The 27,815-nt window shown below is 43.2% G+C and overlaps 1 protein-coding gene across 2 annotated transcripts in view; it reads left to right on the top strand.

Annotated features, from left to right (window-relative positions):
• Nucleotides 1–305: 305 nt before the first annotated feature.
• Nucleotides 306–27,815, top strand: part of sema3fa (sema domain, immunoglobulin domain (Ig), short basic domain, secreted, (semaphorin) 3Fa) — a 91,839-nt gene continuing 64,329 nt past the window's right edge. For both annotated transcript variants that reach the window (XM_080423941.1, XM_080423940.1), the window contains exons 1-2: nt 306–618; nt 5,063–5,237. In XM_080423941.1, the coding sequence (XP_080280067.1) occupies nt 5,114–5,237 (124 nt within the window). In that variant the 5' untranslated portion in view covers nt 306–618; nt 5,063–5,113. The remainder of the gene's footprint in view (nt 619–5,062; nt 5,238–27,815) is intronic.

The following is a 27,815-nucleotide window of genomic DNA, read 5'->3' on the forward strand; positions in this document are numbered from 1 at the left end:
CTTTTACTCAAGTAAATTTCGATTACAGACTTTTACTTGTAACAGAGTGTTTCTACATTGCAGCATTGATACTTTTACTTAAGTAAAAAAAAAAGTGAGTATTTCCACCACTGATCACACCTGTATGGGTAAGGCAAGGAGATGGAGTGATAAATGTGTTAGACTTGGGGCGGAATTGGAACCGTTAGGACCGTTAGATGCCAAGGTAAGCAAGTGCCCGCCCCATGGGTGTGTCTAACGGCCGGGGAGAGCAGTCTATCCACCTGCGCCGAGCGGCTCCAGCTTCACTACGGGCTGATCTTTACGCACAGCAGCAGCGCGCAGCCGAACACAACCACTATACTTCTTCAGTCATTTAAAAAAAGAAAACACTCTGTTGTAGCCTAACTTGGTTGGATCAAACCGAATCTCCTGCTCGAATGAGAACGTGATCTCAAGCTTTAGTTGGTTGTATCAAAGATCGATTTTGGATACAAGCTTTTGTTTGCCTTTTGGGGGGAATCGTGATCGGATACGTTGATATTACAGTGCGATCGGGACAGAGGAGCTCAAAGGATCTGGCTGATCGGTGCTTTCTAAATGAGATCGACATAATATTTCACCGACATAAATAAGCAGGTATGCGATGTTTCTTTTAAAACGCACATGTTTTGTACCAGTCGAGTTTAATTGATTGTCCACGCATTGAGAAAACTATGGAGTCGAACTGAGGGAGTGATGCATGTTGCACGAGGAGTCTGTTGTAGCTAAATATAATACATGATATGAGATGGTCAATTAAATGATCAAGCATCATTTTTGATTGGTTTATAGCCTTTTAAGTGATCATGATCACTGTATTTTGGGAGTAGCCTATACATGACTACTACTACTATTTTGTTGCAAATGATGAATCAATTGTTGGTTGCTGGCTTGTTGTTGATTCTGTTTTGTGTTTTAATTCTTTATTTTGTGTGTGTGTGTGTTGTCCTAATAAGTATGTGTCTTTGTAATGTGCACATAATTTTGTCAAAAATCTAAAAAAAAATATTGAAAGAGAGAGAGCATGATCATCCCAGATTCCCAGTATATTTATGTGGAGTTAGACCTAATTCAGCCCAATCAATCTTTAATGTTTCTTTCTCTTTACTTGGGGGGTGTTTGATTTACATTTACATTTCTTATTGTGTGTATTTTTGCTTTTCTGGACATAATAGTCTATGTAACTCATTTCCACGTGTCTGTTCAGGTGAACAGAGCCTTGGATCACAATATAAAACAGTCTATCAAGGCTATAGGTGAACAGATCATGCCCTCATATAATTCAAAGCTAGGTCACGCTCTATTTTGGCTGTACGAGTCTTGCTTGGGTCTACCTTGAGGGCTTCAATACGAACTTGATCCTGTGCTCCCCGAGTGGCAGCTTGACCCCATTATACCATGTTGATACAAGTTTACAAGCAGAGACAGTGCCATGCAGGGGGTAGAACACCATCCTGTAAGCTTTCAATCCTCAAAACTGTGGAAATAAAAAACCCTGGCATTGTTTCCTCATTTTGAGCATTTATCCTGCATTTGACCAAATCTACCGATCACATTTTTGTGAAAAAAATAAAAAAAATTAAGAAGAAAAAGAATATTGACTTAAAGGAGTAGTTCACCCCAAAAAAATATACTTATTTGCTATCAATTACACACCCCATGAAGCTTTGAATTCATGGAGATTTTTTTAATTGACCGATGACCCCGTCATCAAATTATTGGCTCAGGAATGCGACAAAAACTTAAAATAAATCTCCACTAATTCAATGCTTCATGGGGTGTGAAATTGATAGAAAAGAAGTATTTTTTTCGGTGAACTACTCATTTAACAAAGAATAGTTATCCATGTATATGTGGTTATTATTATTATTCTATCGGCTATTTTTTTGTCAGACACGTAGGCCTACATGCTTTTTGCCTTGCAGAATCATGCGCGCCGTGCGTAATGACGACCCCCCTATTTGCGCGCCGTGCGTAATGACGACCCCCCTAATAGGGGGGTCGTCATTACGCACGGCGCGCGTGTGTAAATGTTTTTAAAAATAACGTTTGAATAATTTCGGGGAAAAAAAACTAAACACAAATCATCTCTTCTGGGCGTCCCTGGCACAAACCCTTTTCAGATAGGGGTCCGCAGCCAAATACATATCAATCTGGGGGGTCCCTGACTTGAAAAAATGTGAGAACCAATGTGCTGGTGTGTCAGGGGCGCAGAAAGCAGCACTGTGGCTTGTTCTGACACATCAAAAGCTTGTAGAAAAGGAGTGTCGATTTGCTGCCATTCAGGACGGTGGGAGGTATTGCCCCTGTAAGCATAAATGAGCAACAATCAGACATGCAAACCATGTGGCTACCAGAGTTAATCTAAGGCATATGACGTGATGGCATAGTATTTCTTCTTGTGTAGTGTGTGTGTGTGTGTGTGTGTGTGTGTGTGTGTGTGTGTGTGTGTGTGTGTGTGTGTGTGTGTGTGTGTGTGTGTGTGTGTGTGTGTGTGTGTGTGTGTGTGTGTGTGTGTGTGTGTGTGTGTGTGCACGAGAGAGAACAGGCAATGAGAGGCAGAACAAAGAAGCAGGGCTGATGCCACATAATATAGCATCTGGTTTGACAACTAATCTCACAGAGCATTTGAGTGAAAATCAGCACTGGTTCTCTGACATTTTAATTTCAAGGAACCCCCAAATGTATATGTACGTATTTGGCCGTGGACTACAATTTGAAAATGTCTTGTGCCAGGATCTGTTTTGTTAAATATTTTCAAGATTATTCCTAATTTATCACACATTTTTGAAAATAGCTGATCTACATTGCTTGTAGATCAGCTATTTCTCGAATAGCCGAAGTACAGTATGAAAGTATTAAAGTTGTTCAACTTATTTTGATACTATATTAAGTTATTTTGCTGGGCACCTCCTGGAACCACCTCAAGGACCCCTGGGGGTCCCCGGACCCCATTTTGAGAACCACTGCTATAAAATATAACAAAAAAAAACATTTTGACTAAGAAACTGACACAGACACTATGTCCAACGTATTCCACTGTTTGGATTCTACTTTTCAGTTGAAAGTAGTTGTCTTGGGGAGGCACGGTGGCGCAGTCGGTAGCGCTGTCGCCTCACAGCTAGAAGGTCCTGGGTTCGATTCCCGCCGGGGGATGCTGTGGGCGCTGGGGGCGTGTCTTCTCCTCCGCGTCATCAGCGCCCATACCCTAGGTGGGGTTGGCGAAAGGGCCTACTCTGTGTGGAGTTTGCATGTTCTCCCCGTGTCTCCTAGGGTAGTTAATACCCTCACAAAAACATGTAGTAATCCTGGTCGCTATACCGCCTCCCCCATGACAGCCGGGGCGCCTGATGGAGGGGAAGGGAACTGGTTGGAATAACGTGTTCCTTCCACGCGCTACGTCCAACCAGGGAAACTCCCCCCTGTCAGGTGACAAGAAGGTCAGTTGGCTCTCATGCCTGAAGGAAGCATGAGCTCGGCCCTGGCCTCCCTACTGTGGGGGACTGGTGTAGTGCTGGTGTAGGGCTGGTGTAGCGCCCAGGATCACTTAGGAAATTGGCACCGGGTGAAAAAAAATGGGTTACAAAAATCGCGGGATAAAAATTAAGTAAAAAAAAAAGAAAGTAGTTGTCTTGAAAATAGTTGTCTCTTTAAGGACCCCAATGGAAACAAGCCATAGTGCTTTCTTGGGTTTAAAATCCTCTTAACAGACCTTGTATTGAACTGCACCTCCCTGTGCTTGTCTTTGCAAACTGCTAATAAAGTATTCAATCAATCAATCAATCAATCAAAGCCTGCTGTTCAGCAGCAAAGAAGCTGATCAGCTATACAGTATTGATGACTGTTTTCAAAAGAACAATAATGGACATGGTGGTGATTGGTGGCTGAGACTCAGATGTTGCAGCTGAGCTGGTTTTGTCAAGTGCATTGATGGGTCCCTTATTGCTCTGGTTCTCAATGTCTGGTCTGGGGGACCACCAAAAGGGTCCAAATGGACCCTTGCAGGTCTGTTGTTGTCTGTTGTTACTGAGGACTTTACAGTGTAGATTGGAGTCCCAGAGATCAAGATAGTGTTAAAGGTAGGGTAAGTGATTTACTTTGGTTAAAATAAGTGTTAAATAGCTCTATATTTTGATAGTAGGCTACTCATTGCTATAGAGTGTTTGTTCAGTAAAAGGAGTCTCCCATGTCTCTCCAGCTCTTTATTAAACAGAAAATGTATTTTCAGTACTCTCCCCTTATTGGCTTAAATGTTGTCACCGCTACCTGAAAATGTACGTATATTCTGTTTACTAAAGAGCTGGAGATACCCCTGTGACCGAACAAACGCTCTGTAGCAATGGTACTTTAACCTTTTAACAAAAAAAAAATCACACCCAGTGTGAAGTGGGTGGTGTGGTCACAGTGGTCATCACAGTGATGGAAGAAGTGATGGAAGAAGTGATGGAAGAAACCATAACTTAAAAAAAACAAATTTATGTTTTTTAAGTTATGGTCCTATTTATAGGGCTATGCACGTGTGTCATGTTTCCCTAGCCAATCACAGTCCTGAATAGACTGTGATTGGCCAATCACGGTGCAGGGTTAGGGGGGTACATTTGTGGCCAATCACAGCGCAGGATTTGGTGTGCAAATATCCAAACCTCGCATATAGGGGCGGTTTCACCGCCCAAAAAATAAATACTCAAAAATATCACTTACCCTACCTTTAAATGGGGGTCTATGGCCTGTTGCATATCGTTGCTGTCGGGTGGATCGGCTCATAATGTCCAAAACTCTTACTTTTCAGGATTCAAATTCAAAAACTCCTTTTGAGCGGAGGTGACCTGCTGTTTTTGCTACTTTTCTGTGACACTGTAGTATGACAAAGTAGGGAATTCATTTACCAAAAAAAGCATACAAAGTTAAACTATGCATACAGTAAGAAAGAGGTTTCTGCCCGACAGCTTTGCAATGATATCAAACTGGGGGTCCTTGAAATGAAACGAAGGTCGAGAGCCACTCTTTTTTTTTAATTCTCCACCGTTTCTCCATTCCTCAGCTCGTGGAACTTTTCCTGTCTCCTCTGTCTGGAAGCAGAGGGACCGCCGCCATGCCGTGGGTCAAACTGTGCTGCATGCTGCTGGCCTCCCTGGCCTTAACATCAGGGTCTCCTCTTGCCCCCCCCTCCTCCAACGAGCCCCTATCTGCTCCCAGGGTCTTCCTGTCCTTCAAAGGTAAGGCACTCTCTGGCACCGCTGGCTCGCGTGCGTGCGTGCAACGTGCGTGCGTGTCAGTGGTGGAAAAAGTACTCAATTTTTTTTTCTCAATACTGCAACATAGAAATACTTTGTTACAAGTAAAGGTCCGGAATTCAAAATGTACTTGAGTCAAAGTACAAAAGTATTGGCATCAAAATGTACTTGAAGTACCAAAAGTAAAAGTACTCATCATGCAGAATGTCCCATTTCAAGTTTTCAAATGTGTACAAATATTTCGAAAATGTGACGCATTGTGAGCTTGTAGATCGGCTATTTTCAAATGGCCGAATAGTAAAGTAAAGTATAAATACCTCAAAATTGTACTTAAGTACAGTAATTGAGTACATGTACTTAGTTACTTTCCACCCCACTTGTGTGTTTGCGTGCGTGCGTGCGTGCGTGCGTGCGTGCGTGCGTGCGTGCGTGCGTGCGTGCGTGCGTGCGTGCGTGCGTGCAAAGGACAGATGGATTTAGTTACTTTCTACTTTTATTTGGACTGTAGTTGTGTATTTTATTCCTTTGGTGGGTATTGGGAAAGGCTAATGTGTCAGTGCCAGTTGAAAGCATTGCTTGGCTAGCATCACGTTGGTCACTTGCCCAACAGAAATTCTGATTATCTGCCCAGGGAGGGGGGAGAGCGATTAGACTGGGAGGACGAGAAGTGCCGATGTTTGATTCCTACTATTCAGGAGGGCCATGTTTTCATTTCAGTTTAAGAGACTGGCCAATACAGTGTAGCCTACCGTATGCCCACCAAATGAGACTTCTTTATTTTTTTACCTGGTCTTGGCTGGGCACAGATTCATGGCTCGGTCCCAGCGTGTCACTGTAGGATTTGTCTTCACATGAGACCCTTGGGTTTGTTGAACTGTACTTTTAACCCCTTTCAACCTGGCATCCCTAATTTGGGCATGTCATTATTCAAAACGTCCCAAAAATGTCAAGTGGTTAACCACTTAAACCCTATATACTTCATTGAACGGGGTCCCCCAAGGGGACTATACATGGTCCACTCCTTTTTGTAGAAAAGAGCAGACCTACAGCTTGCGGATCTGCTATTTTCAAGTAAAGTTTGCCTATTGTGATTAGAATAGGGACGCTATAGGGTTCTTGTGGTTCAAATGGTCCTCAGTGGTTGCATCTCTGGAGCATTGTCATTCCAACGTAGGCTTATACTGTATAAGCATGGTGGTGTAGATGTAGAGCTCATCAGAGGCATCTCAGATCAGAGGAGACCCTCACATCACATCGATGCCGCAAGTTTAACAGAATATGAAGCGTTGTGCATGTTGGCTTAACAATCTCCCCGCGATTATGCAAACTCATTTGATGCGGTTGCCATATGTTAAGAAGTGAATCCTTTTTTGCGTTGGACTGTGATTATACTGGCATTGATCTGTTAAGGAACATATTTTCCCCCCTGCTGTTTAAAAATATTATACAGTCAAATGTATTATGTAAAATGTCCTTGAGTTGATGTGTGTCCTCTGATTCCAATTTTATGAATGAGAGGACACACACACAAGTGTTCATTTAACTCTGACAGTGTGACTCTGTTTTTACACTTCAGAGTTGAATTAGCTGTCAGGATTTTGCTGTGTAAGTTAAAGAGTTTCGACCACAAAAATGCACTCTCTCTCTGTTCTAAAACCCTTCCACTCTCTCTCTCTCTCTCTCTCTCTCTCTCTCTCTCTCTCTCTCTCTCTCTCTCTCTCTCTCTCTGTCTAACTCTCCCTCTTCATTTTGTTTTGCTTACCTGCCTGTTTTCTCTCTCTCTCTCTCTCTCTCTCTCTCTCTCTCTCTCTCTCTCTCTCTCTCTCTCTCTCTCTCTCTCTCTCTCTCTTTAATCGGGTTGGATTTCACAGTCTGCTGGTTTCACATTTACTCTGCACAAAGTTGCTCATTTATTTTCAACTTCTTTTTAATTGAGTTCCTTCTAGTTTCTAATTGGTTTTGGAGCTCGCTCTATGCTTCACAGATCAACTTCACATGGTTTGCACCTAGAGTTTAACGCAAGTTCCTAATTGTGTTACTGTTGCAGCATGGTGCAGGGAATTGGTCTACTCTAAACTAAGGCTAGATTGATTTTTTTATGGGCCAGGCCAGCCACCTTAACCAAATAACCTGTCTGGATGTCACATAATGCACGTGAGACAAGTATTGTCTCAACCTTTCACATAAAGGATGTACTGTATGTAAGACTGAATTTTAACCCATACAGTACTTCATTGACCAATGTTGCCCTTGTTCCCCTCCTTTTCTCGCCTCGAAATCTCTTTGCCGAAAATAGCTGACAGCTTGGCTATTTTCGCTGAATCTCTGCCTATTATGACATACCCAGAATAGGGACGCTAGGGTTCATGTGGTTATTAAATGCCTTTTGAAAACATAATCCAAGCCAAAATGGGAATTGTAGACTTTGACCCGTAGATGTAATAAAATCTGTTCACAGAGTTGCAGAGTTTGATTCTGTTACTCAACTCCTCTGTGTGTACATCAAGGTTCCTTTATTGTTCCAATGTACAGTATTAGAGTTTCTCCCAGGCCGCATAGGACCACATCATGACCACATTATACCACACATTGACAGATTTCTTGAATTATTTGCATTTTGCGGACAGTTCGACAAACAATAAACCAATTGCTGTGCGTGCGCACACACACACACACACACACACACACACACACACACACACACACACACACACACACACACTAAAATATGTTCTAAAAAGGCGGCTTTTTAAAGCACATAACATTATATTTGACCTATAAGACTAATGCTGCATGTATTGCATAAGGGTGGCTTGCTTCCTGATGACGGGGGCTTACTTGGAAATGCCATATTATCTTTGCCGTGTAAAATCCCCACTTTTCTAATGTGTCTATTTTGATGGAAGGGCTTTAATATATTTTATCTTAAATCTTTGTATTTGTATTTCTGTGCCAAGCGAAGCCCTGCAGTGGATAACTAAAAGCCTGTAAAAGGATTTAGATGCTGAAAGATGGTACACAGGAGGGAACCACATAGCATGCCAGGCACCACGTAGGCCCTGTTACAAAACAGAAGCCGTTTTGTGCTATTTAACCACATGAACCCTAGCGTCCTTATTCCGGGGTGAAATTTCCGAAAATAGCCGATTGTGAGCTTGTAGATAGGCTATTTTTTGCCGAAGAGATTTGGTGTAGAGGAACTAAAGAAGGGGGCCAAGAATAGATCCCTGGGGGACTCTAGATATATATATATATATGAAGTATATAAGGTTTAAGGGAGAAGTTGATATATTCACCCTGTCAAGTTCATAAGGCAGATAAATCCATTTTGAGCCACCAACCGTGATAAGAAAAAGGGAGTTTATAGCAGAGTGTTAGACACATACACACAACAAACCAATTCATTTACAGCTGACAGTGACAATGGAGAGAAAAGCAACAGAGCAACAACACGCGTTACATTGTTTCTCTAAAGAAGGCACTGCAGTGTTTGAAGGTGAGAATAAGGGTTGTAATAAGGGTTGCCGCGATGCGACGCATTGTGAGCTTGTAGATCTGCTATTTTCAATACACTTCTTTATACATTTTGAACTTGTGAAATGGGACATTCTACACATGAGTACTTTTACTTTTGGTACTTTAAGTATATTTTGATACCAATACTTTTGTACTTTTACTCAAGTAAATCTTGAATTGCGGACTTTTACTTGTTTGAGTGTTTCTACATTGCAGTATTGGTACTATAGTAGTAAAACATAGTAAAACATTTGAGTACTTTTTCCACCACTGCATAACATGATGTCGAGATATATATATATATATATATATATATATATATATATATATATATATATATATATATATATAATATCAATATATTCCCAAGTCCGAGTTGTGCTTAGGTTTTGCTCACTGACAGACAGCAATAGCATCCACAGCAGAAGTGCAGCCAGTGTGTTACAGTATACGTTGTTAAGAACCAACTTTGTGTGATTTATTAGGCGTTTGCATTGTCTTTCAAGCAGAAAACAAACAGTGGGGCTGCCTGGGACCGGCCACTAACCAGCAAGGACTCCTATATTTACCCTTAAACAAGGTCTGTAATCAGGTACTATTTTAGGGCGTGGGGCTCGGGAAGGTTGTGACCCTTTCAAACGGGAGCCCGTCACACCCCGGGGTTAACTGCCCCCGCACTGTGGGAGAATGGGAGCATATTAGCAAGTAATAGCCTGTTAGTCTAATCTCCAGTCCCATTCGAAAGTGTTTAACTTTGTTTTCCTTCATGCCGTTAGTTCAGGGTGCAACACCTGGATTTGAGGGCTGGCTTTGGGAAGAAAGCCCAGGGAGAAATTACAAAGCCAGACAGTCCTGTGATTCGTCTGTTTTCTTCCAGCCGAAATCCTCCAGCTTATTTCTTGGATCCGTCTGTTCCCCCGGCAGGCCCTTTGCTCTCACGTAACACTAACCCTTAAATGATTGTCACATTTGCACAAAGGCTGCAGTGTTAGCTCGACCCTGCGTGGTTGTGCGTTCGGGGACAGATTGCGTTTAGCACTATAAGTTCGGCTGTGGCACCTTGTCCTCTTTGTTTCTCCATTATGAGAATAATTCGGCTGCTACTCGGTTTGAACTCAACTCGTCTCGTTCTATTTTTTGACTCCGCGACAACAATAGGCCTCATCTCTTACTATCCGATTATGGCTCTGTGGGCATACATTTGCAAGAAGATTATGTTTGTTCTCTAGTTATTATATGGAGTCCTTTGCATGTAAAATCTCTGTGAACTCCGTCTCTGTGGTGTGTGTGTGCAGTCAGAATCCATTTGACATGATTGGTGAAAGAAAATGTTATGGTAATATTCGTACGTGCCTTAACGTTGGAGAGAGAGAGAGAGAGAGAGAGAGAGAGAGAGAGAGAGAGACAAAGAGAGAGACACAGAGGCAAGAGAAAAGTCCTCATTATTGTATTGTATGCATTGCATATTGCTGATGGATGCAGATCTTTTTCCAGATACGACAGGGATGGTAAAGCAAAAGGTGATCTCCTCACATCTCTCCCAGGCTAGGCTGCAATAAGGTTCTCAAACAATGGCGACACTGGAGCCAGTGCTAAGTGCCTGGGCCCGGTCTGGGCCCGGCACATATGAACTCTCCCGAGATCAATGAAGTGCTGAAAGCTTATCCAAAGCTAACCTGTCTGCCAGCAGACAACATTGACTCCCACCTTCCTAGAGTGTCTCCCCTGGTCTTTCCAGGCAGAACAAAGCCAGTCAAAACTAAAGGCCGCCCAGGGGATCCCACACACACACACAGTAAAATCCTCAGTGTCAGTAGAGTGTACAATTGAACCAAATGTGTTCCTTGTGTACGCTCTTCTGTTAAATTAACCCATAAGGGTTAATGGACCCAAAAGGGTCCATTTGGTTTCATTTGTACACACTTCAGAGTTAAATGAACACCGGAAGGATTTGTATGTGTACTGTATACGTTGGCTGGCAGACATTGTTCTAATATAGCCTGTACCATTCCCGCAGACATTAAAATGTAAGCCGTCAGGCCACCACCAGTCCGTTTCAGGCACACTACACTACCAATGTAAAACAGCGGGGTAAATGCTATTCAAAAGACAAAAGATAGCGGGACGCACACAGTGCATTTTAGGCTTGAAAATTTGCTCTTTTTCAGCGAGCGACACTGTCGTACGACCAAGTGGAAATCAGCCCTCACAACACGAATATGATCAACCAGACTGAAATCAAACCCAAGCTACTGGTAATGTCCAGCCACTGGACACATCTTCGCTGGTTCTTATATTTCTCATATCACCGTTTGCTGTCCAGCTCAAATGTAATGTAATTATTAAGCCATATCTTCAAACCGCAGACATACTGTAGCAACAGAAGAGTGAATAGTGGCATTGCACATACAGAAATTGTCAGCAAATGGTGGTCTATGCCTTCCCTATTGCATTAAAAAAAATGGGGGGGGCATGCAGGGTCTATCATGCAGGGTCGATCATAAAGGTCATGTGGTTGTTGCCTTTTCTTTTTTGTTGTATTCTTTTATTTATATCTGTAGATAAATGAACTCGCCAAAACGCCCTGAATTCTATTCCACAGTGCCAGCTTCATCCTCTCCACCCACTCACTGTACATCTGGTGTCATCTAATGTACGCATATATCCCTCCTCCTCTATCATACAGCTACCAGCTGTGCCTATTTGGAGCTTGAAGGACGTGCTGCTGAGGAGATAGGAGAACGGCTTTGTCATAGATGTGTCTCTGGGTCACATCAACTCACTTTTATAACAGTGACGTCTCCGAGAAATTGCCGAAAGCGAGATTTTGTCGGTCGGAGGATTTCCACACGGTAAAACCCTGAGTGTTGATTTAACCACAGGAACCCCAGTGTCCCTATTCTGGGCATGTCATAATAAGCAAAAAATAGATCTACACGTGTAAAACCGTGTAAAAGGAGAGGACAAAGTATAGAACCGTGGCGGATCTCATCTTGTGCAATGAAGTATAGGGTTTAAGTGGTTAACTCAATTTGAGTGTAAAAAAATAACTAAGTTAATTAACATTCAGGATAATGTTTTAAACGTTTTTCGACCATTTTCAAGCCCGTATTTGACAGTTTCAGTGGAGATAGACGGGAAATACGGAGAGAGAGTACTCACATTACATAATAGCAATGTCCAAAACCGTTACTTTTCAGGAAATGGAACGACATTTTTCAGAAATGGTGAAAATAGCAGATCTACAAGCTCTCAATGCATCGCGACGCGACACATCGAGAGCTTGTAGATTTAGAGGCTATTTTCACAACTTTTGCTTGACACTCTTATGATGAATTAGGGCATTAAATGACGAATAAACATTAAAAAGTCAGGATTTTGCTGTGCACAAACCATCGTGCCTGCCGACAACGGTCATTAGACCAGAACAGCAGTGACCTCAGAATGTACTGGAACAATTCAACTTTAACATTTCCAGTATACAACCTGAGGTCACTTCTGTTCCCGTCTCCAAAGAATTCTTCAACAGAATAACTATTAGTCGTGTTTTGCCTCACGCACACCTGGCAGCAGAACATCATATATATATATATATGTAAGGCGGCTTCCTCTGCCTTTCCAGAGGAGAGAGAGAGCGTGGCAAGCAGGCAGCAACCTCATGCTCCGCAGGGTATACAGACTGTCAAACTGGGATTATTCAGGGGAGAGAAAATGGAAGGTGACAGCTCCGGCACTAAATATAGTGTCCTTCCTGTCTCTGTTTCTTTCTCTCTATATCTTCCTCTCCTCCTCCTCCTGTGCGCTCACACCCTCTCCAGTTGCATGTTGATAAGTGGTTGGTAGGGGCGCGCGGAGGGAGGAGAGTACCTTGTATACGCCAGCCACCCGCCCACTGCTGGGGGCGATACGCGTGTTTTTCGTGTACTCGACGGGGAAGAGGGGCCACGCGGTCTCTGAAGTGTCCAGGGTTTCTCTTAAGAGGAGTTGAGATGGTACATATAATGGACACACGGTGAAGAAAGCAGGATCATCTTAACCACTTAACCCATTAAGGCCTGAGTTTCCGATTTGACAAAATGTCTTCTAAATCAGTAAACGGTTTTCTGAAAAGCTGTATCAGTGGTTCTCAAACCTTTTTCATGTCAAGGACCTCCAAAATGATATGTGCAAATATTTTGTTCCAGGGACCCCCAGAAGCAAAGATTTGAGTTAAAGATGTTTGCTTTAAAAATATATATTCAAAGATTTGCAAAAAAAAATCACACATTTAAAAAAAATAGCAGATATACAAGCTCATAGCGCTATGAGCTTGTATATCTGCTATTTTTGAATAGCCAAAGTATAAAATAATGGTTTAAGTGGTTACACATATGCGTTCCCGGTTTTAATGGGTTAAGCCCTATACAGCATCGTTCTACAAACCTACAAACTCACAACACGTCACAATACAATGGTTAGGGCCAGGGGGTCATACATGTTGATTCCTTAAATGTAAATGTGGTCATAACTCCCTGCTTGAGAGAACATAGTGGGCCTCCCTCTGCGCAAGATTTTTTTTTTCATATAGTATCAACAACTGCTCCCGATGAGCATGTTGATGCCTTTACATGCAGGCCTCATCCTCATCCAGACAGACCTCTGGAGTAAAACGTCCTTCCATGCTTCGCAACAGCTCTGTCCCCTGGAGGAGCTATAGTCCCCACTAAGTAGATGAGTGGATTTGGCTTCCGTTTCTGTACAAAATCTGACTACGGCTGAAAAAAGCCCCATAATGGCCACAGATTACATTAATAAAAAGCAGTGTGATTACGACTCCATTTGGATGTTGTGTTCTTTTAATATATATATATATATGCCCACAGGGAGAGATTCCAGCACGATTAAGGACTTCTGGGTCACGGTTGCCACTCACTCACTGCCTGTTCAGAAGTAGACGTATTCAAATCAGAGCGGACTGTCCACTTTTCACTTGTCAATCTGGTCTCCTTCAAAGGGAGGATGGCGGTTTGATAGTTTGCACGGTAGGCTATGTGCTTCTCATGTGCTTTTTTATCGGCGGTGTCATTTTGGGATGGTGAGTCGTAATTTAACACATTACCCGCCAAGATATCTATCTATCTGGGATCTTTGAAACGCCGTGGAAGCCACGCTGTGTACAAAAGAAACAAAAAAAACGTCTCCGTGGGTTGGCGGAGGGATCCGTGTATCCACTGGAACGATAACATTCCAACCGCGATCGGCCATTATGGGGGCCCGTTGAAAATGGGTGGTTTTCATCACAAAAAAAATTATAAGTGTTTTTCTAAAAATCCTATAGTCGGGGCGGATGGAAGTCGTTTTTTTTGGAATGACGTCACATCCATCTACTGCTTCTCTGAGTGACAAGGGATCATTCCTAAGCGGTGTTAGAGCGCCCCTTGTGGAATTTTCAAAAACATATTTAAAAATAGAACGCAGATCTGCGTTCTTAGCGGGCAAGTCATGGATAAAATGGAACGCAGTGGTCAGATGGGTAGCGCCGTGAATGCTTTCAAGATTTTGAAGTGGGCCCTGATCCAGAGAAAAGGTTGAGAACCGCCGGTGTAAACCTTTAACATGCTTGCTTTACTTGCTCCAATGCATTTATATTTTTCCCTTCATGCACGATCCCGGTATATTTTCCTCTTCCCTATAGCTATAGAGTAGGCTACATCCCTGCCCACCCATAAAAGAACCATATAAATCATTCATGGGTTTCCCAGAAAGCAGTTTCCTCGACATATAAACCTTTTTTTTCCTTCTTCTTACGTTAGAATTATATCACATGATGATGATGATGTTTTGCTCACATGGGGGACACTTTGTCAAGCCTGATAAATAGCTGGTCCATTTCACTTTCTGCGGTTGCAGCGCTCAGCAGGGGTGAGAGACAGTCACTCTGTGAGGGATGTGCATGCGTGCATGCATGCATGCGTGTGTGTGTGTGTGTGTGTGTGTGTGTGTGTGCGTGTGCGTGTGTGCGTGTGCGTGTGCGGTGCGCCTTGTTTCCAGGTCTCAGCCTGCAGCCTATTTTTCGATCGAAATGTTGCAGACGGGATAAAAATAGGCTGAAGCTTCAGTAGTATATCACAGTCACGTCTTTTTTTTGTTGTTGTTCTTCTTCCTGAAAAGCGCATGAATCATCCAACACAATAAAATCCTCAGTGTTAATTTAACTCCGAAGGGTGTACAAATGGAACCAAATGGACCCGTTCGGGTCAATTTGGTTCCATTTGAGCACTCTTCGGAGTTAAATTAACCAAGGGGTTGACTGTGAACAGAGCTTGGTCTGGTCCATGTTGTTAATTGATTGACTGTTTGTTTTTTAATTATCACTGGCTTTCTGAACTCATTACCAGCTTCTGGAGGTGTGATTTTCACTCGTTAATAGAAGCAGAACTGCTGACATCAAACTTAACACTGTCAAATCATCATCATCAGCGTTAGTTTAACCCTTGAGAGAGTGGAATAACAGGCAATCAGAGTCCTCAAACTGCGTTAAATGAGTTAAATGAACTGTGAACTGAGAATTACACAAACAAATAAGAAACATAGACAGATAATGGATTTCACACATTTCCCCTTAAACCCATTCAATCCCGGAAGGCATCTGTGTCCTTTTAGATTTGAGCCATAACCATTATTTTATACTTTGGCTATTAAAAAATAGCAGATCTACAAGCTCAGAGCTTGTAGATCTACTATTTTTGAAACATCTTTTTAAGCAAGCATTTTTAACTCAAATCTTTGCTTCTGGGGGGCTTTAATTGTGGGGGGTCCTTGACATGAAAAGGTTTGAGCACCACTGATTTCATAGCAACATACAGGTTTTCAGAAAACTGTTAGGATTTAGAAAACATTTGTAGATGCGTTCCCGTATTGAATGGGTTAAGATTCAAAGTGACGGAGACGAACGAGGAACCTCTTGAAAACTTGCTCGGAGGAAAGGCTGAATGCCGAAACGCATTAAGCCGGAGAAATGAAGAGAAATGTCACTTGATCCGAAACGTCTTGCATTTTTATTGATGGAGTGCCGCTATTTCCACTTACTGCATAGGTGGTTTTCTTAAAGGAATGAGATGGTTGTTTGAATGTTTGAATATTCATCTCCTCAAGTCCCTGTGCTTGTGTGTGTGTGTGTGTGTGTGTGTGTGTGTGTGTGTGTGTGGGGGGGGGGGGGGGGGGGGGGGTGTTGGCATGCATGAGCGTGTGCAAAGTGCATGTGTGTGCTGTGTACAGTATGTTCAGTGTTTCTCAACATCAGGTCCGAAATTGTCCTCCATCATACACTGGGATGAATTAGCCTTTGTTGAGCTGCAACTTCAGTACAACTTCCAAAAATAGCGCCGCGAGCTTGTAGATCGGCTATTTTTGCCGAATGTTCCCCCCAGCATAGGGTTCATATTTTGATTATCACGATAATATTGTTAATCGGAATCATTTTTGCCACAATAATCGTGACATGTAATTTTCACATCCCTAGTCCCTTTGCACGAGGGTGTGCAAAGTGCACGTGCGTGCTGTGTGTTCAGGTGCATGCAGAGCGTATACGTATAGAGCTATATATATGACACTGCTTTGGTTTGGTTTCCATGGCAGCCTCTTATACCTGTCACGTCTCTCCCAAACCAAACAGGGTTCAAAATGATTCTGTCTCTCCACCACATGCGAAGGCAGAATGCAGATCGTTGCTGTCGCGCAGAAACCTTGCAAATCCATTTTTCTACTTTTTCTGTTGGTCTGTAATTTAACCCATGCAATCCGGGAACGCATCTCTGTCATTTTAGATTTCTTTGGCTATTCAAAAATAGCAGAACTACAAGCTCATAGCGCAGCACCGAGTGCGAAGCTATGAGCTTGCAGATCTGCTATTTTTGAAAAAACGTAAACATTTGCGCGAATCTTTGAATATATATATTTATTATATGTGAACATTTTTAACTAAAATCTTTGCTTCTGGGGGTCCCTGGAACAAAATAGTTTACAAATGTTCGCTTTAAAAAATATATATATTCAAAGATTTGCACACATTTTCGCGATTTTTCTAAAATAGCAGATCTACAAGCTCATAGCGCGGCACTCGGTGCCGCGCTATGAGCTTGTAGATCTGCTATTTTTGAACAGCCAAAGAAATCGAAAATGACAGAGATGCGTTCCCGGATTGGGTTAATGTCCTACCGTACTTTCCTCACACTACAGTCAGTGTCACACAAAAGTAGCAAAAATAGCCGATCTAGAAGGTCATACCAGTTGAGCTTGTAGATCTGATATTTTTGGAGGAAATAATTAAGTGAAAGTGAAAGTGGTGGTTAAATCTGTGGGTTTTTATAATTTATAATTTTATTAACAAGAGTCCACTGGAACACTGTTACCTTTCAGGGAATGGGAAAAAGAATCTGCTTGGGACATGTACAAGGTTTCTATACCCGACACAGCGACGGAAATTGCAGCGTTGTGCCTATTTACATCTGACTATCCGTTGTCTGGTCTGCTCGGCAGATAGAGGAAAAGCCAGAAATAAATAAGCTAATTAAAGACAAACGTGAAGTTGGTTAATTATGTGCTAAAAACCATGCGCTCTCTCTCACAAGGATCTGATATCGTAAGGTAATAGCTGTCTGTGTGTGTGTGTGGGTGGGTGGATGTGTGTGTGGGGGGGGGGGAGGGGGAGGGGGGGGTGGAAGGGTTGATGGAAGAGTGTGTGTGTGTGTGTGTGTGTGTGCGCGCATGCGTGCGTGCGTGTATGGAAGGGTGTGTGTGTGTGTGTCTGTGAGCATGTGTGTGTGTGTGGGTGTGTGTATGTGTGTGTGTGTGTGTGTGTGTGTGTGGAAGGGTGTGTGTGTCTGTGAGCGTGTCTTTGTGAGTGTGTGTGGGTGGATGTGCATGTGTGCGTGCCTTTTGTAGAGCAAGCAAGAGAGAGAATGTGAAGGATTGGATTCCTGCAGGACTAGGCCCCGCCCACCATGGGTCTCCAGATGTGGAGGGCCCAGAGGGGGCGGGGGGGGGGGTGGCCCCGGCCCCCCGGCCCCGCCGTGCTGAAATGAAGGAGAAACGGGGTCAAGGGCGCCTCTCTCTCCTTGTTTACCCAGACACCTATCATTTATTACCATCTGTCTGTCAGCCGCACGCTGCACTTATGGCAGTGGTTCTCGACCTGTTTCATTTCAAGGACCTCCGGTTTGATATGCAATAGGGCCACACGGACCCCCATTTGATATGACTTTTTCAATCTAAGGGTCGATGTGGTTGTGGACCCTTGGTGGTCCCCTGGACGCGGACGTTGAGAGGTCTTAAGGGTAAATGTTTACATTAACACTTGGATTTTGCTGTGCAGGGACCGTAAGGAAACAATAGTTGGCAAACAGCAGTGTGTCTTTCCCTGTCAGTACACAGATGTGGAGCAGTGGTTCTCAAACCTTTTCATGTGAAGGACCCCCAAATTTATATGTATTTGGCTGCGGACCCCAGCCTGAATATTATGTTGTGCCAGGGACCCCCATAGAAGCAAAGATTTGTGTTAAAAATGTTCGCCTTTTAAAGAAAAGATTTAGAGTGCCGCGCTATGAGCTTGTAGATCTGCTATTTTTGAATAGCGAAAGTATAAAATATGGATAAAAGGGTTAAAATTATTGTAACTTAACTAATTTAGCTGGGGACCCCCTGGTACCCCCCCCCCCCCCAAGGACCCCTGGGGGTCTTTGACAACCAATGTCAAAGACCCCCCCCCCCCCCCATTTTGACAACCAATGGTGTGGAGGATGCAGTGCTAGTGGAGAGTGTCTTGGGGTCATATCGCAATAATATCACAACCATGGCAAGTGATCAGATTGGATTTGGATTTGTGTTTTCAGACAGTGTTGACCTAATAGGCATTGGTTTATGTGGTGATGATGTAGCGGCATAGGCGTGAGTAATGCTTAACTTAGACTTTTTTATGTCTACAACGAGTGTACATCAGGTTTCAGTGTCAGAGTGTCCGGACTGAGACATATCTTTAGAAATCAGATTTGAATGGCATTTCAAACCACCTACTGTAGGAATGTGGTTAAATCTGATTAGCAAAAATCAGTTGTCATGTGTTTTATTTTTCTTAGTTTCTGCTGTTCAAACTTGATAAAACCAACTGGATTCCAATCTGAATAGGCCAAACATCTGATATTGGCTTCCAGTGTGAACATACTGTATAGCCAGAGTGACAAATACAAGCAGGCTGGCACTCCTCCCTGTGGACAGACAGGGGGACGTGTGTTGAACTGATGGACTGGTGCTGTCTCCGGGAAAGAAGAAAGGGGCTCAAGATAGGGATGAGTGGGTGAAAACGTGAAGGGAGGGATGAAGCCAGACTTTTAGAGAGGACTGTGAGAGCGCTAATGGACTGCGGGGGCATCGGTGTCAGGTCTGCTATCTCGGCCCAAGCCGTGGATATAGTTGGGAGGATATTGGAGGGAGGGGGGTTGGGGGAGCGCCGGAGCGTATACTCAGAACAAATTGTGTGTCTGTTTCCCATTAGCCACGTTGTGAGTGTCCGCTGAGATGGCACACGTCAGTTATAGGCGAGCATGCCGGCTGCCTCCGCAGTCGGTGCCCCCCATGATAACCTCAGCACATGCCTCCTCCTCGTTGGAGGGCCCTGATATCCTACAGTACTTTATATTATAGAACCTCCACACTCATGGAATGTCAAACATATTGCCTAAGAACAACTGTTATATGGTTAAGAGGGTCGGTCTGTGTGTCCGGAGATATCAAACACTCCTGCACCAATCAGCACCAAATGTCTTGTGTACATTGCTAGTAGGGCACAGAAGTATCCACCAAAAAGAACGATTTTAAAAAATAATAAAACATCCTCCTATCTTCCTATCCTCTTATAATTCTACAAAGCTCTGTGCGTGTGGTGAGCCCAAAATCTCTTCTGCCCGGTTCTCCTCATGTGGCTGGAGCAATTGCTCTGCATTTGCACACAGCCATTGACCATTACCATGTGCACGGAACAGCGAAGCCCGTTTTTCGCTTTCCCCAAATGTCAGCTGTTTATTAGCGTTTTTGTGTTCGCTGGTTGCCAAATCATGTGCGTGAAACAAGCGTGGGTGCTCATATCCCCCCACGGGTATGGTCTAGTTATAATAATTATATAATGGAAGTCAGTGGGCTCTGACTGGACTGAAACCGTGCCCAAATTTGGCGTCATATGTCATGGTCTATGGATATGTGTGATAGATGACTGACGTCCGACCTAGAGTGATGTAACAGGCTGGCCACATGGTCATCCGAGATCCACATTGGAACCACACCGTTCCCATGTTGATCCCAACATCTACATGATTAGATTTTGTTTTTAATGCAATAATGGCGTGAATCATACTGTACAACTATTCAGCAATGATTAGTGTGAGTTCCATTTGTGCTTGCAATGCTTTTTTTCCCCCGGCTACACCAAATCTCTTAGCTAAAAATAGCCGATCTGCAAGCTCATAACACGTTTGCAACGCGTTGTGAGCTTGTAGATCGGCTATTTTTGCAGAATGTCCCCCCCCCCCCCCCCCCAGAATAGGGATGCTGGGGTTCGAGTGGTTTACGGTTAAATAGAAAAGTAGAGCCTGCACACTGGATCATGCTCCCGTAGTTAATTTATTGGAATACCACCACGGTAATGTTTTGAGAACCTCTTCCTCAGAGGAAGAGCTCAAATTCTCAATAAACACACACACTGGACTCTTTCTTTTCTAATTCTAACGTGTTCCTCTCTCCAGCACCTGGGATTGTATCTTTTGGATATGTGTGTGCTTTGGTAACCTTTTATATAATGTTATATAAAAGGCAGTGGTGTAAAGTAACTAAGTACATGTACTCAAGTACTGTACAATTTTGAGGTATTTGTACTTTATTTGAGTATTTCCAATTTCCAATACTTTTACTTCTACTCCACTACATTTCAGAGGCAAATATTGTACTTTTTACTCCACTACAATTATTTGAAAACTTGAGTTACTAGTTACTTTGTAGATTTTGATTATTATTACAAAACATACATTAACCACTTCAGCCCTACATTATATACATTTCGGCCATTTGAAAATATCCGATTTACAAGCTCACAATGATCTGCTATTTTCTAAAGATTTTGTACACATTTTGAAAACTCGAAATGGGACATTCTGCATAATGAATACGTTCTACTTTTGGTACTTTAAGTACATTTTGATGCCAATATTTTTGTACTTTAATCAAGTACATTTTGAATTCCAGACTTTTACTTGTAACAGAGTATATTGCAGTATTGATACTTTTACTTGAGTAAATAATGTGAGTACTTTTCCCACCACTGATAAAAGGTGACGTGCCAACATAAGACCCTGCACTTTCACACACACCACGTTGGCGTCGCCTTGTGTTCATTGTAAATCGCAATATACTGATTTTGGTGAAGTTTGAGGGGAAAGTCCCATAGCTAATCAGTCTCAAATGACAGGTGTGCGGTGTTGTCTCTGGCAGAGCCTGAGCCGCCTCCCAATCTCAAGATAAAACGCTTCAGTCAGGTGCAGGTGCGTGGGAGAATCAGATGTCAACCTATCAGCCCTGTACTGTGTGCGTGTGCGCGCACTTGTATTACTATACTTGTGAGGACCAAATGTCCCCACAAGTATAGTTGAATTTGAGAAAATAGATATTGTGTGGACTATTTTCCTGGTCCTCACAAGACAAGTATTTTTGTTTTATCGTAAAAAGAAAAACATTTTTGAGAAAGGTTTGCAATTAGAAACCGATGCAGGTTGGGGTTAGGGTCAGGATTAGACATTTAGAGGTTTGGTTTTCGGGGTCCGGGTTAGAGTTTTCTATTTTTAAATGTAGTCGGCGATATCACACACCAACAAATAGCCGATCTACAAGCTCACAAAGCACGATGCTTTGTGAGCTTGTAGATCTGCTATTTGTCAGCTATTTTCCAGCTATTTTTCAGCTATTTTCAATGCCGTCCTGAAACGTTGATGTCCTCACAAGTATAGTAATGCAAACGTGTGTGTGTGTGTGTGTGTGTATAGAACCAAGTAGCTGTCTGTGTGATTATACCGTAGGAGCAAGGTGTGGTGTTGGAGACTGGCCATGCTCCCGTGGGAGGCTCGTATTAACCGTGAGCCTCAGTTCTGGATTTGAAAAGCTGGAGCGTTCCTCCTATCCGTCTGCTCCCCGAGTGAGAGCTGGGTTTCACCAATTTTTTGCTCGCATCCTCCTCCTTCCCCTCCAGAGAGCGACCCCCCGCTCCTCCGCGGTCCTCTTGGCACGGTTTATGAACCCGTCTCTAGTTTTCCCACCAGGTAGAATCACATCGCTCATCTCAAACCGTGCGGCTCCAGTGTTTTGTCAGGAGTACAACACCGCTAATGTGTTCAGCACTGTACTCAACATCCCATAACTCCTGTCACTTTTTGTGTCTTTCGGTACTGTATATGCCCTGCCCTCTGTGGTTCAAAATCTTCCGTGTGACGTTATTACACAGATCGTGTTCAATCCAAGGGCCCAGCATTCGCCTTTGAAATTGAGTCTATATAGGAAGTGACAGTTCATATGAATGGCCTGTAGTTTCGCTGTTTTAGCCCTGCTGTGTCAGAAATATTTTTTCTCCATTCAAGTGGGTGGGTTTTTGACAAACTTTAGACTTGATTTTATTACCTTAATAAACATTGTCATAAATACTATATGCTTTACTATATAATATGCTTATTGCCGATAAAGTAGGGTATGCTCTAGGAGGGGCGGAATGATTTGATTGACAAGCTACGCAACCAATCGCATTAATTTCCGGTTGCATTAGCTATGACGCGATATGACGCGATATAGAAAGATGGCGTTTTTTAAATTGCTGAAAAATAGGCTTCATTTACGGTCTGTAGAGTCTATGGGAGTCACTTTGTCCATCTCTTTTATGCTAACATTATTACTAGGGCTGGGAAATACTGTATAGCATATTATATTGTGGCTGTCGAGTGGAAACCTTGTACTGTATGCATGTCCAAAACTGTTACTTTTCGGGAAATGGAACGGAGAAATTCCATTAAAAGTTTAAATATGGACATACAAGGTTATTTAGTTAGTTTTACTTAGTTATTTTATAGGCAATACTGATGATGATTTTTTTTTATCTCATTGTGTAAAGAGTTTTTTAAAGCACCAATAGTGATCCCCGCAATATCGTCACACTATCTATATAAGGTTCCCGGTTCAATCCCCGGCTCCCCCTGTGTTACTGTCTTAAGTGTCCTTGAGCAAGACACTGAACCCCTAACTGCTCCCGCTGAGCAGGTCGGTGCCTTGCATGGTTGTCTGTCTCTGCTGTCAGTGTGCCAAGTGCAGAGTGTGTGTGTGTGTGTCAATTGGTGTGTGAATGGGTGAATGCAATGCGCATTGTAAAGCACTTTGGAGAAAGGCACTACAGTATATAAATGCACCATTTACCATTTGTATCTGGTCAAAAACATTGTAATAATGAATTTTGTACATATGACCCAGCCTTAGTTATTACTACACAGTCAGACCTTCAAAGCTGTCAATGTTAGCCTTGATAAATGACAATGCACTCCACGTTGCGTCTAACCCCTATTGAAATAGGATTATTTTCATTCATGCTCTAACAGTGGTTGTGACTTTTTTAAGTTGGTAATATGGGAGTCCATTCGAGGGCTTTGTTGTCCTGAGCCACGACTCTCCCTCAGCCATTGCCCCCCCAATGGGTGGGCAACGGAGCGCCGGCGCCTCTGCCCCCCTGTCCCCGAGAGAGAACAACGGCGTGGAGATGACCGGGCGGGAGGGCGGAAGGGGTTATATAGAACGTGGTGGAACATGAGGTTTTTGGAGGCCCTTGTTTTCTGGGTTCATGCACTGATGGGGTTTCCTGTACCGTGGATAATGTGGGGACTGTGAGGGGAGGGGACGGCCTCTCGTCCCTGGTCATTGTGGCCGGTGCATTGACGTGATGCCAAGTCCTGCCCCTTCACTCCCCTCTGCCCCCGGGCTTTGTGTTGCCCGACCTGTTCTCAGGAACCCGCACTAGGTGTCCCTAATGGCATGTTGGAAGTATCTGTGCCATACATGTGTGTGTGTGTGTTGTGTGTGTGAGACGGCATACATACGTATGAATGAGAAATGGGAGCAGGGGGGGGGGGGGGGTCCTCTTCTATGTTGCTGTTGTGTTTTGTTGTTGTTGGCGTTGCCGCCTCACTCATCCCCGTGAATGGAGCGCTGGGTCTCAATAGGAGAGGGGCGTCTGTGTGGGCTGGGTCCATCATTCATTTACTTCATTCATGTCCCACGGGAAGCGGAGGGGGGCGTGGCAGACAACTCTGGCACTGCATTCATGCTAAATGCATCTCTGTCTCTCTCTCTCTCTCTCTCTCTCTCTCTCTCTCTCTCTCTCTCTCTCTCTCTCTCTCTCTCTCTCTCTCTCTCTCTCTATCTCTCTCTCTTTTTCTGCCTCAGTCTGTCTCTTTCCCTCTCTCTCTCTCTGTCTATCTCTGTCTCTCTTTTTTCTCTCTCTCTTTCTGTCTCTCTTCTCTCTCTCTTTCTGTCTGTCTCTTCTCTCTCTCTCTCTCTCTCTCTCTCTCTCTCTCTCTCTCTCTCTCTCTCTCTCTCTCTCTGTCTACCTCCCCCTCTCTTTCTCTCTCTCTCCCCCTGTCTGTCTGTCCATCCGGCCATCCATCTGTCTGTTTGTCTGTCTGTCTGTCTGTCTGCCCTTTTCTTGAAGTCTGCCTTTCTCATTCTCATCAACCTGTGCTCCTTCTCTTGGCGCGCGCGCGCGCGCGCACACACACACACACACACACACACACACACACACACACACACACACACACACACACACACGGTCCAGTGAAGACTTGGCAGCAGGCCCATGCTTTCATGTTCCGCATAGGATCTCATGTTATTAGATGAATTGATGTGTTCCTCTCTGGACTGTGTGCTGGATGCTAGCACAGTAATGGACAGCTGCAGGTGTCCCCTGGGAGGCTTACGGCAGGCAGCACCTCCCACAATGCTAATGGCTGTCACCATTACAACATTTAAGTTGACGATTAACTGTCATACAAATAATTGCGATTAACGATTTAATTGTGTTTTTGGCATTGAACATTGGAACATAATGAATACATAATCAAAAGTTGCACAGCGCAGATATGACACATAACTGAAGTAGTAATGTAGTAATGACTGACATTTTGTATTATTTTATACTTTAAAAGTATCCGTAATTTTGGAAAATGTTTGAAAATGTATGAACATTTTTCTACATGGAAACGATTATCCGTGCAGTATGTACATGAGGTCCGATCCGAGCCCTATTGACTAAAATATTTCATCAAAATGGGAAAGAAAAGTTGCTATGTTAGCCTATACTGGCAGGGTGGACACGAAGTTTGGCATTGATCGTTCCAACGGTTTGCCAGATTAGCTCTGGACGACACGGCTAATATAATTGGCCACCACGCCATAAAAATCATGTCATGAAAAATCAACTTTGGAGACTTTACTCGGGTTGCATGAGCGTGAAATGTACCTATTCACTCCCATGGCCGGATTACACTGTCCTATTAAGCCATCTATGCATAATTAATTCGTCACAAACCATAGGATTATGGGCACATTAGACCAACAAACAACAGTGATTTCAGGCTTCCCTCCCGCGGCTGCTACACGACACAATGCTCTCTGTTTAGCTGTGCTTGTTTGCTGCAGATGGTTTTCGCTGAGTGTTTTTTTGCGGTTGGCTCGTACCATAATGCAGTGCAGACTTCTTCCTCATTGATGTGGGAATGCACGACGATGTCGCAAGAGACATCTAACAAAATGATTTTGTTAGAGGAATTGGATTTCTCAATCTTGGATACAAGTAATGGTTAGCACAGGACATTTTAAATGACATTCAGCAATAAAACAACAGCAACAACAACCGTTTCTTCTCTGACCTAAGTCTGTAGCTTGTTAAATTGCAAATGCCTGTCATAAGTATACAATCTGAAATACTCCTGTTTTTTGTCAGTATCCATTCACAATATAGCTTATATCAGTCCTTAATCATTTAAAGGTTTAATGACATTCACTTTTACACCACATTCAAAGTCTTTGTCCTGGTCCTTCAAAAGTGTACAAAAAGTTTTAAGTGAAAATTCCATTCCAGTGATCCATGGCAGGTGTTTTTCTCTCACATTTCTAAAGCCTTTTCAACTGCAATGAAAAAATAAATCTTTGCCTGCGGGTGTCGCTGGTGAGGGATTTTGCCTGTCAATCATCGCCTCTGCTCCGCCCCCCCCAAAGGAAAGGATAGGGGAGGGGAGGGGCGAGGAGGAGAGTGGGCGGGATTAATCGACTGTGACCTCACTGTCGAAGGGCCAAGCTCAGATTACTTTTCAGCCTAATTATTCAGAAAACCCCAGACCACAGAATATCCACTGAATGTTCTAAGTTCAGGTTTTTTGGGTGTAATTGAGGTCATAAAACCCCAAATAAAACATTGAAAATAAAAAAAGTGAAAATGAATGTCATGATACCTTTAAGCCTGACACTGCCGTACAATGAAAATAGCAGATCTTCAAGTTCACAACGTGTCGCATTGCGGTGCGTAGTGAACTTATAGATCAGCTATTTTCGATATGCCCCCCCCCCCTGCACATCATGTAAATTAAGCATTAGGCCTATGCTATTCTTGATAATATTTGCCTATTACGCAGCATGCCCAAAATAGGGACACCAGGTTAATGTCATCAGCACAGGTTTATAGGGTGAACCGAGCTTGATAAAAATGCAGGACTACAGTATATAGTACAGTACATACGATACTATGTCAGGAATGAGGGCTCCTGATCCTGCACTCAGGCATACTTGCGCTGTCGCAGCTTAACGCTGCTGCTGCAGCTACAGTTACCCTGCTAGATCAATTCAAATCAAATCTTTGTCCCATCTTATTTTTCCACAAGATCACACGACTCGATCATATTCTAGCTCTGCGCTCCCCAGCTCTGCCTTGTGTGTGAACGTATGTATCCCACAATCTATCAACCTGATCGCTTCCAGAACCGTGGTTGCAGCAGGGGAGAGAGAGAGAGAGAGAGAGAGAGAGAAAATCTGGCAAGTATGGCGAGCAAAAACAGCCCCGAGCGGAGAAATAACATGTCCACTGTTTTGCAGACTGAAAACAAGATAGAAAAGATAGGGCAGGACAGTTGTTGTGAGAGAGAGAGAGAGGCCACTCATAAAGACAGATAGGAGAATAGCCCTCCTCCATTCCCAAGCGTGGATCCGGCTGTGTTTGTTTGCCTTATCTGTGCAGAGCGGATGGTTGAGTGCTGATTTATGAGTAGTTATGACGGTGTTAGATAAGGGCTTTTTAAGCCTCTGTGTGGAGTCACTGGTCTTCATCCAACACCTCACCTGACTGCAGTGCTGGAAGAAGTACTGAGATTCATTTTTGCCGCCATGCAATACTCTGTTACTAGTAAAAGTCCTGCCGTCAAAAGGTTTTGTGAGTAAAAGTACAGAAGTATTGGCATCAAAATAATTATTAAAAGTAAAAGTACTCACATTTTCCAAAATGTGTAAAAAAAAAAAGGTGTTGTCAGCTTGTAGATGAGCTTTATTCGAATAGCCGAAATACTGTATACTGTAAAATAGCGCTTGAGTATAGGCTTTGTGTTAATAATCTAAATCAAAGTAACTATTATCTAAAGCTGTCATTTATTTGTAGTGGTATAACAAGTGCTGTACTTGCCTCTCAGATGTAGGGGAGTAGAAGTGTAAAGTATTGAAAAATGGAAAATGCTATACTCAAGTAAAGTACCTCAAAATTGTACTTAAGTACAGTACTTGTCTAAATATACTTTCCACCATGCACTGCCTGACTGAGGATGGACAAAGTGTCCTACTGAGTGTCTCCCTTCTTTCTTTCTTTCTTTCTTTCTTTCTTTCTTTCATTCTTTCTCACACATATCGATATCCCTCTCAAGTGCCCCCCCACCCCCACACCCCCCGGTTGTCTTA

This window comes from Gymnoscopelus braueri (assembly GCF_963280865.1).
Source record: "Gymnoscopelus braueri genome assembly, chromosome: 3".
In the NCBI taxonomy this organism is placed as follows: Eukaryota; Metazoa; Chordata; class Actinopteri; order Myctophiformes; family Myctophidae; genus Gymnoscopelus; species Gymnoscopelus braueri.